Source organism: Pezoporus wallicus, unplaced genomic scaffold (assembly GCF_028554395.1).
Source record: "Pezoporus wallicus isolate ANWC-B61680 ecotype Strahan unplaced genomic scaffold, APGP_CSIRO_Pwel_v1 contig_360, whole genome shotgun sequence".
Taxonomy (NCBI): Eukaryota; Metazoa; Chordata; class Aves; order Psittaciformes; family Psittacidae; genus Pezoporus; species Pezoporus wallicus.
In genome coordinates, this window is record NW_026640059.1 from 5,250,751 (window position 1) to 5,265,645 (window position 14,895).

The following is a 14,895-nucleotide window of genomic DNA, read 5'->3' on the forward strand; positions in this document are numbered from 1 at the left end:
TTTTTTCAGACTCTGAAGCTGTTGTGATGAGCCAAAAATCATTCCTCCAGGTAGTACTTGCATTTGTTTTTCACAGTGGGTAACAGCAAACCAATGTTTATTTAGAAAGGTTGATTGAAGCATTATGTGAACTGTAAATCCCCAAGTTTTTGAATATTCATATGGGGCTGCAGTTTTATTTTACTGGAATCCTATAGCTATTCTGACTGCCAGCACACTATTTTAGAGTCAGAAGTGATGAAACTAGAAATGCTAAGATGAAATAGGATAGGACAAAACATAGTTATTACTGTAAATTGTCCAGAACGCTTATAAAAGTACCACAAGATATCACTGACTATAAAGTTATGCATAACCTTCTCTCCTATCTGGACTACATCAAAGCCTGAGAACTTTAAGGTTGGGGTGGAAATGAGGAACTTCAGCACATTAACCACCAAGAAAAAAAAAAAAAAGGGAAAGCTGGAAAAGGGGAAAGAGAAAAGGGAAAGAGGGGGGGAAGGGGAGAAAAGGGGTGGAAGGGGGAAAGCTTATTTTATCTTCTGATTATTTTTACCACACTTGCCTTTCCCCTCTGAAATCCCGTCTTTGTTACTGACACTTGCATATCAGTAATAGAACATCAGTGTGGATGTGCGAATACATTTTGAAAATTTAAATTATGAGTCTCCCAAAACTGAATCAAACATATGCAGTGAAATCAGCAGAAATACTAATTTACTAAATACAAGACAGAAATAAGTGTTACTGTATGCTTCTTTTCTATGTACACAAACAGAATTCTCTTACCTTTTGTTGGACTCTGGTTCTGATCTATAAATCCTTTCAAGTCTCCATTTGTGGAAGTCACACCAACCTGAACAAAACATTTTTAAGTCTTAAAATACAATAAACCTTTCTGTGTTTTCTATAATGCAACTAAAGGTATTATAAAAGTAATCTATCCTGCATTTCTGAAACATCATAATTCTATGGATAGTAAGGTCTAACAAGAGCATGAGATTCAAAGCAAAGGATCAAAGCCATTTACTGTGTATATATGAAGACAACTAATTCTAGCTAAGTTCTTACCCCCCAAAAAACCCTAAATATTCTGATACTCTACTATACATACATGACCCAACCAGCACATTCTGGCTATTATGGTGTAAGTCACTGTCCCCTCAAGACAAGACAGAGCAGCTGCCACCAGTGATACAGCAGAAATCTGCCTGATGTCTAGTATTCCAGTACTAAGCTGCACAGTCTACAGGTCTGAGGAGACGTGACGATGCACTTTAAATACAATTCTCTAGTCTTCAGAGATAAACTGATTTACCCTGAGGGTATGCTACATGAGACACAGAGAATTTAAAACATATGGAGAACCGTGCATTTCCGATTTTGACATGTACACACATCATAGAAAGGCAGAGTTTGTATAGAACAACACAAGTTCACTGTTCCTGGATGAGGGAGAGAAGAGCTGAAAAGTCCCTCAGATCCCAGCTAACAAGACACAGGCCGAGCAGCAGCAAGTAATGGTCAGGCATTCTGCAGTTTCAGAGCATCATGCTTGCACAACCTTAATAACTTCCATTTAACAAAGCATTCTGTTTTGCTTCCCAGCCAGAAGCTGTGATAAGTACCGAGGGACTGAGCCCCATTGGAGCAGGAGACAAACTAATTATTACAAAATATCTTTTAAAAATATTATAAAATCTGAGCACTTCTGTAAATAATTGGGACAAAGGGTTCAGGTATCCAAGTTAAGAAAAAACAATCATACAATCAAGGGTCAAATATTTGCTTTGTTTTACAATGTAATAATAATGGAACATAATAATGCTAGGGCCGCTCATCGAATTTTAATAATTTCAAATTAGAGAATTGCAGGCAAATTAAACAGTAGTAACATAACTCTAAAATAAATTATGCAAGAACAAAAAATACCTAGTACAAGCATTTAAGCCACACAGTTCCACTACACACACTTGTATTCAGCAAGGAATTTTTGAGGGAGAAACTCTGCACACAACGTGACAGACGCTTTTGAAACTACTTCTATTATATTTTCACCACCAGAAGCAATGCACAGACATTAACTGTTCCTGCACTATGCTGATCATAACATTCTGCCTAATGAGCTAAGTTATGTGTTTCTGTAAACAAGCCCTTAGAGCTGCTCAATACAGTTCATCAATTTATCTTGAATGTTGTCTGTTTCAGACTTGTTCTTTCCTGTCACACCCAACTAGACAGTCATATACTGCTCCCAACAGGCAGCAAGTGCTTCGTTGTTGCAGACTATGGTATCGCCAGAAGTTGCTTTTGAAACAGAACAAGTCTGTCTCATTCTTTCCTCTCAATTTTCCGTTTTGTCTCCCACCAGGTGGCAGCGGTGCAGAGGCAATGCAGCAAGGCTGGGAAGAAGGGTGTGAACGTGAACGGCTGGATTTGAGCAGAGGAAAGACCACCACCTGAAAACAAATGCAAAACGTCTCCTATAACGTTTTGGTAGCTGGTCCATACAGAAAACAGTAGCATTCTAGTATCCTTCCTTCCCGGGTGCCTGGGTGGCAGGGAAAGCTAATGTAGGAAGAAGTCACTCTGATTCCTTACAGCAAAAATGTATTCTTGAGGAGATATTTAAAATAGAGCTCGGGAAAGGTTAGTAAATTGCACAGCATATGGTACTGAAAGGGCATTACGATTGCAAAGCCAAGATGAAGAGCCAGCACTCTTGGATCATACTACTGCTGCCTTTGCACAATAAATAACAGTATGAGTTTCTCCCTAGGACCCCTGCCTCTGCAAGAAATAGAATGCCACAAACAGGAGATTTTAATTCAGAGAAAGAAAAGGGGAGCCACAGTGATAGAGTATATATAAAGGGCCTTAACCCATTCCAAGAGAAAGGATAAGAATTACTACTCCCGTGAACATCTTCAAAGACAGTACTACCAATTAGTTCACAACTGAACCTTCAACTCTAGATTTACAGCTGTACTTTTCCCTACTGATTCGTATCAGCGCTTCAGTTAAATGCTGGAGATTATATACTTATGAACTGTCAGCCCAAGATGACTCCCCAGCTGTTACAAAAATTCAGACATTTACATTTAATTCTCTGAAAGATCTAGATTATTTAACTGATTCAATATTTAAGGAAATGTAGCAAAATACTTGAATTCTTTTCTGTATCTTGTACTTCAGTGATCCAAAGGATACAAAATTACAGAAGACTTTCTTAGACATAGAACTATATTTTTTCATTATGATAGTCCTAGTAACACATTTATAAAGAGCATCCGATTAACAGCAGCACTTCTCTCAATTTTATAAACTTAATATCTATGTTTAGAAGAGCTTGGAAACAAACCTGAATTTCGTAAGAACTTAAATGAGAAACATGGCAGATTTAAAGGAAATTGTTTCTTTTACAGAAGAATTATCGTAACTAAGCCTTCAGAAGCAGCAAAGTGTGACACGGTATCACAATCCTGCAGCACAAGAACTTTATGGGATTCCATTTTGATGTTAGAGATGTCCCCAGGCCATGTTGCTATCTGGAAGCTGTACCATCCACTACTTCTGGGAATCTTGGCATTTAACCACTCCTAAACCGAAACCAGTAAACAAGCCAACGCTTACATATGTTCATTTTTGCTTTCCATACAACTCATGTTATTTCTGCTTTGTAACACTGCCCCAGACTGTCTGCATTACTGGGTATAGCAGGAGTTGGACTCCTACTTCTGTCCATCTACAGTAAGATGAATCCAGCCATGATGAAGTAGGCACTTGGCAGACCTTTGCATCCTATTAAGTATTTTCATCAGGTTTTCTTCCCCTTTCCTAGTAGGTAACTAAGAAGTTTCCAAATGGGGTGTGGGGAAAGAAAAAAAGAATCACAATCAAAGTCTGGAATGGAGCAAACTGGCATGAGCTACTCTTGAAGCTTATCAGCCTTCTGCTTGGTACATTGTTCAGGTAGCAAGGCTCTTCTGCCTGTGATCCTTCCCTTACTTAACCTGAAGTTTTCATTCTTTCTGTCCTAGAATTAATCTAGATTATAACACAATGAAGTTGTAAATTAGTAGGGAATCCACTAACTGGCTGTTTCCTTACATCTGTAATCCCTAACAGACTCATTTGTAGACATATTGTAGTAGTATCACTTACAGAAACTACTTGGGTAGGACCTAAAAAGGGTGCTCCCACCATAATCTAAAAGAAATCTGCGTGGGCTATTAATACATTACAGCTAGTACTGTACTGTATTAATTGTTTTTGAAGAGTGTCTTGTGTGAATTGTTTACATTGTTTTTGAAGAGTGTCTTGTGTAAAACAGGTGTCTTGTTTAAGGCCCTCTTGACTTCAGCAGTTAAACTATTGACATGTGAAAAGAGAACTATTATAGCCATTTAACTGACCTCATCTATGAGAAAACCACTCTCTTAGGAAGCAGTGACAAATAACTTTACAAGCATATGCATACGAATTCAGATCAGACAATAAAAACTGTTATTCAAATAATCCGAGTCACATTATTTATTTTGTCCTAAAAAAATAAGTTTACCATGAATACTTGCTCATTTTTTCACAATTTGTCATTACTGTTTCAGTGCCTTCTTATCTGAAGGACAGAAGAGAATGGAAGTACAAAACAGGCAAGAAAAAAAAACATGATATAAGCAAAGAATAAAATAACCCATCATGACAGGGAGATTTAAATTACATCTGGGTTCAATGTGTATCGTAAGCACATAAACATCTCATCTCCAGGAGAATCTGTAACTTTTATTCATCCTTTCATTATTCACAGCTGTTCTGGTTGGATTTGTTTCCCAAGGTCAAATTACCCATAAGTAATATTCCACAAGCAGATACTACAAACTGTCCTGCATTTACAGCAGTGAGCCCAGTATTGATAATTGTCCCATCACGCACTCAAAATGCTAGCAAGGAAAACTAGTGATGCGCAACGTTATTCATCTTACATACACATTCAACCTATGGAAACAGCCTGTCATGTGCTTGAAGAGCAAGCTTCCTTGAAGGCAAAGTTGCTCAACACAGCTTATGCATGTGAAATGCAAAGACATCTTAGCCTAAGCTCACTGCACTTTTTCTTGAGATGCATTAGGAGAACAAACATCCCCTATGCTTCTGTGCCCCAGTTGAGGGGTACTGATTTCAGAATATAAGAGGTGACAGCTTCCGGATGTGTATATGCTTGATTAAAGATATGACCTTTAAGAACTTCCCAGATGTCCAAATGCCAGTATTTCAAAATTCACAGAATCACAGAATCCTAAGGGTTGGAAGGGACCTCAAAAGATCATCTAGTCCAACTCTCTTGCAAGAGCAGGGTAACCTAGAGTACATCACACAGGAACTTGCCCAGGCGGGCCTTGAATATCTCCAACGTAGGAGACTCCACAACCCCCCTGGGCAACCTGTTCCAGTGCTCTATCACTCTCACAGTAAAGAAATTTTTCCTGATGTTCACACGGAACCTCCTATGCTCCAGTTTACACCCACTGCCCCATGTCCTATCACTGGATATCACCGAAAAAAACCTAGCTCCATCATCCTGACACTCACCTTTTACATATTTGTAATCATTGATGAGGTCACCACTCAGTCTCCCCTTCTCCAAGCTAAAGAGACCCAGCTCCCTCAGCCTCTCCTCATAGGAGAGATGTTCCGTTCCCTTAATCATCTTTGTAGCTCTGCGCTGGACTCTCTCCAGCAGGTCCCTGTCCTTCTTGAACTGAGGGGCCCAGAACTGGACACAATATTCCAGATGCGGCCTCACCAAGGCAGAGTAGAGGGGAAGGAGAATCTCTCTTGACCTACTAACCACACCCTTTCTAATGCACCCTAGGATGCCATTGGCCTTCTTGGCCACAAGGGAACATTGCTGGCTCATGGTCATCTTCCTATCCACCAGGACCCCCAGGTCCCTTTCCCCTTCACTACTGTCCAGCAGGTCAGCCCCCAACCTGTACTGGTACATGGGGTTGTTCTTCCCCAGATGCAAGACTCTACACTTGCCCTTGTTGAATTTCATCAAGTTCCTCTCCACCCAACTCTCCAACCTGTCCTCGATGTCCTTGAACAGAAAGAAAAAGATGGAAATAGCTCTGCAGAGCTTTCTCCCTCAACTCACTCAGCAGATCATTAAAATTTCAGGCTGCAGAAACCCACAGACACGCTAAACCCCGGAACCCTACAAATTCAGAAGCATTCCTGGGACTTCTAACAGCAACAGAGAACACTATTGGCATGAGTGGGCAGTTCTGAGTAACCAAGGTTGGGGAATACTGAACCAGTGCTACAAATGAGGACAGAAAGCATATGAACACCCTTGTTTTCACACTTCGCAAATCCTCTAAACAGGTATACTTAACATGAAAACTGAAAACAACATGAGCTCTACTTTCATCTGCACCACAAACTAATTTTCTTTTTTAATAAACCCATAAAAGTTAGATAAATAACTAGGTTTGCATTGTTTAATCTGCAAAATTTCAAAGTATGCATACTAATAAAAATATTTATTCTGTAAAGTAACTATAACCTTGTGTTAAACAGCAAAACCATTATTTCTATATTCAGCACAAGTGTAGGTTGCCCAGCCTAAATGTCTCATGTCTGTCCTTGAAGGTTTTCAAAGCGCAAAGCTCTGAGCAGTCCTCAACAAAGCACCAAGCAGCTGGGTTCTGAACTGGAGTGTCAGAGCTTCACGAAAAGCACCATAGAGGATGGCCTCCTGAGATCCCTTCCAACTTATGTTACTCTGACTCTGCCACACAACACTCCATGGATTTTATTTGCTTTGGTATTTATCCTTTGACTGCATTGAACAAAAGGTCAAAACAAAAAAGATTTCAATTTGCGCAGCTGTTTCACATACAGCAATAGAATTACCTATTTATACAACAGTTGAACATGGCCTATGAAATAAGTAAATCAAAAGGCCTTGCACATACACACCAATTTATTTTTTGGCTTGGTCAGCTCAAATAAACTTTTAGACATAAGACATCCAAAAGCCTTACCTGAAACTACACACCAAATGAAGCTATTAATAAAGACAACAGAAATTTTTAAGACTTGAGAATTAATTTTACCAAACTATGCCCTTGTCAACAATTCAACCAAATATGCACAAAAGCTTTTGCAGTTACTGAACAGAGTAACATCCTATGGTTACCCACACTTTACTGTGGGGTATTCCTTTAATTATGTTGTGTTCAGATTTAATTAGACTGCAGATGCCCTATCAAAGGCAGTCAACAGGTAAACTGCCCAAGACTGAAAGTCATACTCAGTGACCACAAAGCTTAATTAGAACTGCTCTCTATACAAACTGTACCACAGGAAGCACAGCTAATTAGGCAGAAAATTAAGGTCAGGATGTTAGACATTTCATAAGCTTCCTCAGAACTTAAGACGGGGAGTCAATATAGAGCCTCTAGACACCATAATACAGGCTTGTTAATGCAGCAGATGAAGAAACAGGAAGGCCCTGCATCTTGTAGGCACCAAGAGTGCACTGGAATTAGTAAAGAAATACACCATCTTTCTGTTCTTTCTTGAGTTTTTATACTTGGACACAGAAGAATTTTGCTCTGGTGCAAAGGTGAGATGCTTCACCAAAATGCGAAGCTCCCAAATAACTCTGGAGCAGTGTTAGAGGAATCATAGAATATCTCAAGTTAGAAGGGACCAGTACGGATCAATAAGGAAATAGGATAAAGCATTGCCCCAGTTATCAACCTGACCTGTAGCTGAGTAAACTCTACATCCCTTAACAGCTTCTAACCAGTTTAAATTTATCAAAACACTGCAGAAAATGATGGGGTACGCATTTGTGGCATACAAAATCCAGGCAGGATCTTTTAATTTGAAGATCTTTGTGTTTCATTTCTTGTGTGGACAAATACAAGGAACGAAGCACAAAGCCCTTCAAATGCCGAAAGCCAGAAGCGACTGGCAGTGTGCCAAGATAAAATGCAATTTATGTTGTATAATTATACTTACATTTTTTGCCGTCATGTCAGACAGTATTGCTTTATATTCCGTAAAACCATAAGATATCCCTTTTCATCTTCACAGGATCTTTAAAATGTACATCCTGTAAGAAAGGCAATAAAATATCTTAGTGAAAAGACATTTTCTGTTCCCTCTCTAGCTGAAACCCTGCATCTCCAGAGGATACTCTGCACAGATACTAAAAACGTACACTGCTTGGAATAGGCAGAGATGTAGTCTTTACATATAAAAGCCCAACTTACCTAGAGGCCTAACTATATTAACATGCTAACAAAGCATGTTATAGCATTACTAAAGTCTTATAATTAAAACCATGCAATTGTTTGCATCTAATACAGATTGGCTCTAAAAACTGGAAGGGAATGAATTCTCTCCATTGTGCCTACAGTCTCCAACAACAGAAAGAGTCTACTTCCATCACTGCAGACATCCAAGACCTTGATAAAAAATAGGATATGCTTATATATACAACACACAGCAAACATTAAGTATTTTTAGGAAACATCCAAGAAAAAACATTCCAGTTCAAACTCATCTTCGTAATATTTTCAGGCTTTATTACTACGTTATTTCATTAATTTATTTATTATATTATTAGACCTATGTAATTAGAGTTATAGAATTAGAGTTCCAGGAAGAGACAAACATTTTGGTACCCTGAAAAATACTTCAGGTAACATCATCTGTAAAATGTAAGCTTCTATCAGTCTTACAGAAAACCAGAAGAAAAGAATTTACAAATCAATGCTGGCAGCACAAACCATTTTAAAATTAACTTGACAAAGCATTTTAAAGTACTTTTAAAGTACTAGTTGCTGTTAAAAAAATGGACTACAAAATACATCTGAATTGCATTTGAAAGTGTAAATAATTCTCCCTGTCTTACACATCCAAGTGTGGGATCAATTCAGCAAGATCTTTAGGAAGATGCCTGAACAAGTTACCAGAAATGAGTCACGGCCATTTACAGCAGAAGTCACTTGCTACAACAGCAGGGTGCAAATCGCTATTTCCTCTGTATTTTAACCTACACAAAGTTTGAGAATGGGCCGCACCTAAAAGTTGTTCCAGTAGCGTGTGTAGCTAATGGGGAACTCCACCATCACTGCACTAGTGGTTTTGAACAATGCGGAAGAATTTTAAATTCTAGGATTTCTGTAGATTTCTTGCTTTAATCAGATATCGTATCAATTAAAGTGGTATGAGAGTTACTGGAAAAACATTCTTTTCCTCTTAAGAGATATTCTCCATTTCTTGTCAAGTGAGTTGTATTTATCTTCTTTTGCACCTCAATTTATTGCAGCCACAACTAAGCAGTTACTCGAGCATGTGAACACCACATAATTCTGTCTACTAAGACATTTGTCCATGAAAACTTCGAAGTTTTAGTTTCATAACAGAAAATCTAAGAAAATAAGAAGCTTTTTTTTTTCTGCCTTCAGAGAGGACACTAGAGAGGTATCTATTCACACCCTGAGTAAAGAGGCTACTGGATCTGTGTAGCAATCCTGAAACCTCAAGAGCAACAGAAAAGCCATAAAGCCACAGAAGTCATGGCAAAGAGCAAATACCGAATCCTCACATTGCATCTGAAAACTATGATCTGGGTGGCTTCTCCTTTTCCACCTTCCTCCTCCTTCCATACAAACTCTTCAAATACATCACCTGGACCTCTGGCAAAAAGCCATGATACAGTTTGACCTCCCTCTCTTGCTTTAAGAGCCTTTACAATCAATTGACTCAAATAAAACATAGTTAAGAACACACTTGCTAAGCAGTTTTAACCTGTTTACAGATAAGCAAACTAGTTTCATCCATGACAGGTTATTTGCTGTCAAGCTTAGCGATCAAGAAGGTATTGTCCATAAACTATTACCATCCTCTGCCACAATGCTCTTTAGCCAGTATGAACAGTTGGTATTCTTCCAGCTTTACGAACACATTCTGTCAAGCTCGAGAAGCCAGACTTTGTGACCTCACCATCTGCCATGACCTCTTGTCAGGTTCAGACAAAAGAACTTACACAGATGGCCTCAAAATGGAGATTCTCTTCACTCCCAACTGCTGTTTGTCAGCTTGCACCACACAGATAGAGAAACATAAACCTCAACCTTTTTGTTCTTTAGCTGGTTTCTAATGAAATGCATCTGCATAAAGACAGGTTTAGAGCCAAAGCACATGAGACACAAAGATTGCTTTACTTGAACTAAGGTTGTCCCCTTCATAATCTAAACCTTGGTTTATAATCCACTCCCACAATTTTGCCTTTTGGTCAAATACCATGAAGCACAGTGAGGCAACCGAACTGTCTGACTTGGTAAATTTTGAGTTGCAGTTTCTTGTATAACATATGTTGCCTTATAACTCTACACCAATGACGTTAAAAAGCCAGTTTGTGCATCACATTTACAAAAACCCAGATAATCAAGCTTTAGTTACAACAAACCACCTGAAGTGCTAGAGTGTTTACCTGAACCTATTCTCACGATGGACCTATACTGAAGTTTCAGTGATACTGAAGCTGAATCCCAGTACAAGAACCAATGCAGAACAGAAAACAGTTATCTGCAGAAGAGTATTATTTCTATGGTACAAAGTCCTATTTTTAAATCAGACCTTGAAGACCCACATACTGGCTAAAAGCCAACAGAAACGAAAAAAGCCCAGTACCATAACAATTTTATTTTATGACCCTTAAAATTATGCTTTACAAAACTTATCCTGTCTTCCTTTAGCTTTCTCAAATTCTTATCATTACTTCACATATCGCATCACACACAGATTCTCCCTAGCCCCGGAGGCCACTTCCACTTCACAACAGAAAAGTGTCAGTATTAAACAATTATAAATTAAGACAAATGTTGGGCGGTTAACTAACTTGTTATGATGAAAAGTCATCATGGAACACAGAAAAATATGTAGATATATTCCAGTATATTAGAATTATTTTTATCATCACCGAGTCTTTTCGTTTACTCGATCAAGAGTATTGCAAAGTGAAAATTATTGCAAATAACTGTGTCACCTTAGAGGAAAGAAAGTGTCATCAGTTTCAAGAAAAAAAAAAACAACACGATTAATGCCAACCTTTCCACTAGTAATTAGTTTCTGTTCTTCACACTGCTCTCCACAGTACTAACTTTCAAGCTACAGTACTACAAAGCCGATTTCAGAAGACAGCAGTAACAAAAAGATTCCTTATTAATCAGTGCAAGCTCAGTTTTTAGCCATTAATTTATGCACAGCATCTACATGGATTAGACCACCTGTTACACATATGTTGCTTCATTGTCTCAGTTTTCAGACCAGTCAAATTTCAGAGTTACGGAGTACTTACCAGAAATCCACCTGCTCTCAGAAGTGCTTCCCCATCTTTTTTCTAAAATATATTTCAATATCCAACCTCTTTTTGAAGCAATTGAGATAAAAACATAATTTTAGTGAGAATATGTATGTGCTAGTAAGGGTAATTTCTTGGTACCCCAAGAAACAGAAATACAACTTTGTCATCAAATTTCTGAAATTTAAATTACAGATTCTGCATTTCTGTAAGAAGACTCCATTGATTTGTCAAGTGTCTTTCCAGAGTCCTCTTCAGATGACTTATTTCCAGTTCTATCCCTCATTTACACAGGCAAGAAATCAACTTGGCCTGCAAACTGCAAAAGACAGGAATACCCGCATCCATTACATGCAGCTTGTCACTTAATGAAGAACTTCCAAAACCCAACCAAGGATGTATTCAACAAGTCACACATGCAGAGTGGGAAATTAATCACCATGTTCAGTTATCACACATTAACTGTTATCTTGAAAATAATATTTAAAAGTAGCTCTTAGGAAACATTTGAAAGGAACCCCCACCATGATGCATTTGATGAAGGTCTCGCAGGTACTACAACTTGTTTTTCCAGCTTTTACTGTGAGCAACTGTAGGCCTTGAAAAAACTCTAGTAGATAACAGGTAAGGTGATTAGCGATTGAACAAAGGAAACCTCAGTAACTTGACTCCTAAACAATATTAGGAGTTTTTAACAAAATAAAAGAACATGAAAAGAGTAGCCAGTTTAAAAGCTTCGCTATTTAATTCTTCTCATGTGACTCAGAAGACTGCAACCTGTGAATCCAAAATGCAGAAATCTTCACTACTAAAACAAAACCAAAATGAGCATTACTGCTTTGAACTAAGATGCAAACAGAATATGTAACTAACCTAATCTGAAAGTGAAGATCTCATCTTGTAGTTTGGAGGAGCCAGCTGACACACTCGGAAGGAACAAAACCAAGCACCTCAGTTGACCAGGTTCTCCTAAATTGCTGTGATTGAGCAAAATGCCAATGTATCATCAGAACAAACTAACTGACAGCTCCTGACAACAGTAGCCATTATGACTCAAGTTTACACAGTACAAAGAATATGGAAAAACAGACAAGGCCTAAATGCAAGTTCACTTAAGCTATATAATGAACAACCAATGTGACAATGTTTACTGCAGTTTGCTAAAAGCATGTCAGGGAAGCATCCCTTCAAGAACTTCATGCAGAAGGTACTGAGGCAACAAATGAATGGGATTCCTTTCAATATTCTAAGACTTTATCTCAAATGCTACCTTCCCATTACTCTCACTCACTACATTTACTCTCACTGTTGTACATACTATAACATGACTAGTTATGGAGGCTATTGAATGTCCTGAATCCAAGGGACGAAAACAGATATGTGGAAGTACAAGTGACAAGAACAGACAACACAGAAATGATACCCAAAACTGTAATCAAACTCTCCCATAGATGAAAGTGCCCAAAGTCTCCATGCACTTAACTGCACTGCTGAGCCTCAAGTTCTGCTGCTTGTACAGTCCTGATAGTGCTGAAACCCAAACTCGATTGACCTGGAACTAGATATTCCTTCCCTCAAGGGACTCAGTTTCTCAGGCATGTTCTTAGACACTCCCATTATCATACTAATATTGGTGGTAAACTGCATGTATAAGAATAGGAGCAGCACTTGTGGCTTATCTCAAAATCAATGAGGTGAAGCATGTCCCTTATTGCTCAAATAAGGAAGACATTATATTAAACATATGGAATAATTCCCAAGTACCTGAACCTTTGAAGGCTCTTTTCAATCCCCAAACCAGCTTACTGTCATTCATGATAAAGTACGTGGAGCTTGATATCAGAACAGCAAATAATATTCATGCAGCACTTAAAAAAGTAAGATGATCTAAAATTTCTTTTGGAGTTTTACAGACAACTTTTATCAGCACAGGTACACACAGATATGTTTGGAATTAACAGAAATTTAGCTGCAGCTCTTTTAAGTAGACAATCTATTCCATAAACTCATCTTTTGTTCTCTAATTAGGTTTCTAGCCCAGGGTTTTCTCCATAGCTGGTTACTACGCAGGACACAACATCCGGCAGTCTGCTGCTTCAGTGGAAAAAGGCAGGTACAACTTCCTTACTGAGTAAACAGCACACTGTATTCTCACAAATGTATTCTTGCCTTAGACATTTCATTTTAGCTATGGATTGACATCCAAAAAAAATTTAGTGATCTATATGTATGACTTTAAAGTATCTTGGTAAGTCAGTTCTGTGCATTGCCAATAATTCATTAGCTCTTCTTTCAATTAAGCTCAACTGAAAAGAGCACTTTTTTTGACTACTGAGACTTCAAACAAACCTCTTGCTACCACCAGCTCATATACTGTATGATACGTCAGAGAGTAATCAAGATATTAATCTGTTCTTGTAAAGAGTTTTAATTTTGAGATTTTAAAATTTCCCGAGTTATCAGTACGTTGACGCATACATGGAACAGTTTAACCATCCTGTTGAGATACCCTTTTATCTACACCCCACAGCTGGAAGGATCTTAACATCCAATGAACTGAAGATAATTTTACATTTGCATTTCATTAAAGATCATCAAGCTATACATGGATAAAGAACTTGATGATGGAGAGAGACTTAGTAACTATTCCGTACATTTTCCTTATAATTTGCTAGAAGCTTTTTTTGACTTTAAAGCCATTATTAATTCTACTTTTGAATGGATTGAAGATTATGACAGTATTCACTGAAGGGTGAAGGTTACAAAATTTTTCATATTTTAGTTATAATTCAGTACAAAGGCAAAAGGGGTTTTTTTTTTAGTGATGCACAAGCTCTCAAATATCAATTACAGCACACAGAATTACCTAAAGGGTAATATTTCATGTAACAAGTCACACCAATGTGAGATCCTACCCCTGCTATCATTGCTAAAACGGATCTTCCACTTTTTCCCCTACTTACTCCACTTTCCATTCCCTCCCTATGCTACGTGCTCCCAGCAACTCCCATTTATACCTGATCCCCTTAGTGAGCCAATGTAGTTCTAATAGTGTCAGAGCACCAACAACGGGGCTGAAAGGAGGAAGAAATTCAGGTGACCACCTGGGCCTGTGCACACGGCAGGACTAACCCTCCAGATTTAGCCAGCTGTCTGCCCAGTTAGTCAGGTTTGCAGAACCACATTATGACAGTTTCTGGGAGAAAAAAAAATAAAATAATCATTTATGATCTCCTGAAAATTTACTGATGGGTTGAAGTGCAACACAGGTTGGATACGCTTTATTTGTATGAAGACTACTCCGTGCTTTATGAAGGGTTCACTGGAGTGTGTGCGTAAAAATCCATTAGGAAGAAGTGGGATGTTTTATCTTCAGATCACAGCTTTCCCAAGTTCTTACACAGCAAGAAGCAAGATGAATAATTTTCTTTTGACAGACAGCAGAAGCCTGCTGTTATGCAGAATCAATACACAGCTTGAAATGTTATCAGTTGTATGTATTGATTAAA

The 14,895-nt window shown here is 38.3% G+C and overlaps 1 protein-coding gene across 8 annotated transcripts in view; it reads right to left on the reverse strand.

The window, feature by feature from the left end:
• Positions 1-14,895, reverse strand: part of TFDP2 (transcription factor Dp-2) — a 56,595-nt gene that overhangs the window by 37,856 nt on the left and 3,844 nt on the right. Inside the window, exons 1-3 of one of the 8 annotated variants that reach the window (XM_057417124.1) lie at positions 10,517-10,744; positions 8,035-8,128; positions 790-856 (exon numbers count right to left, since the gene is read on the reverse strand). In XM_057417124.1, coding sequence (XP_057273107.1) covers positions 790-856; positions 8,035-8,049 — 82 coding nt within the window. In that variant the 5' untranslated portion in view covers positions 8,050-8,128; positions 10,517-10,744. Of the gene's footprint in view, positions 1-789; positions 857-8,034; positions 8,582-10,516; positions 10,745-14,895 lie in introns of those variants that run through there. The other 7 variants (XM_057417125.1, XM_057417127.1, XM_057417123.1 and 4 more) reach the window with 7 other exon arrangements.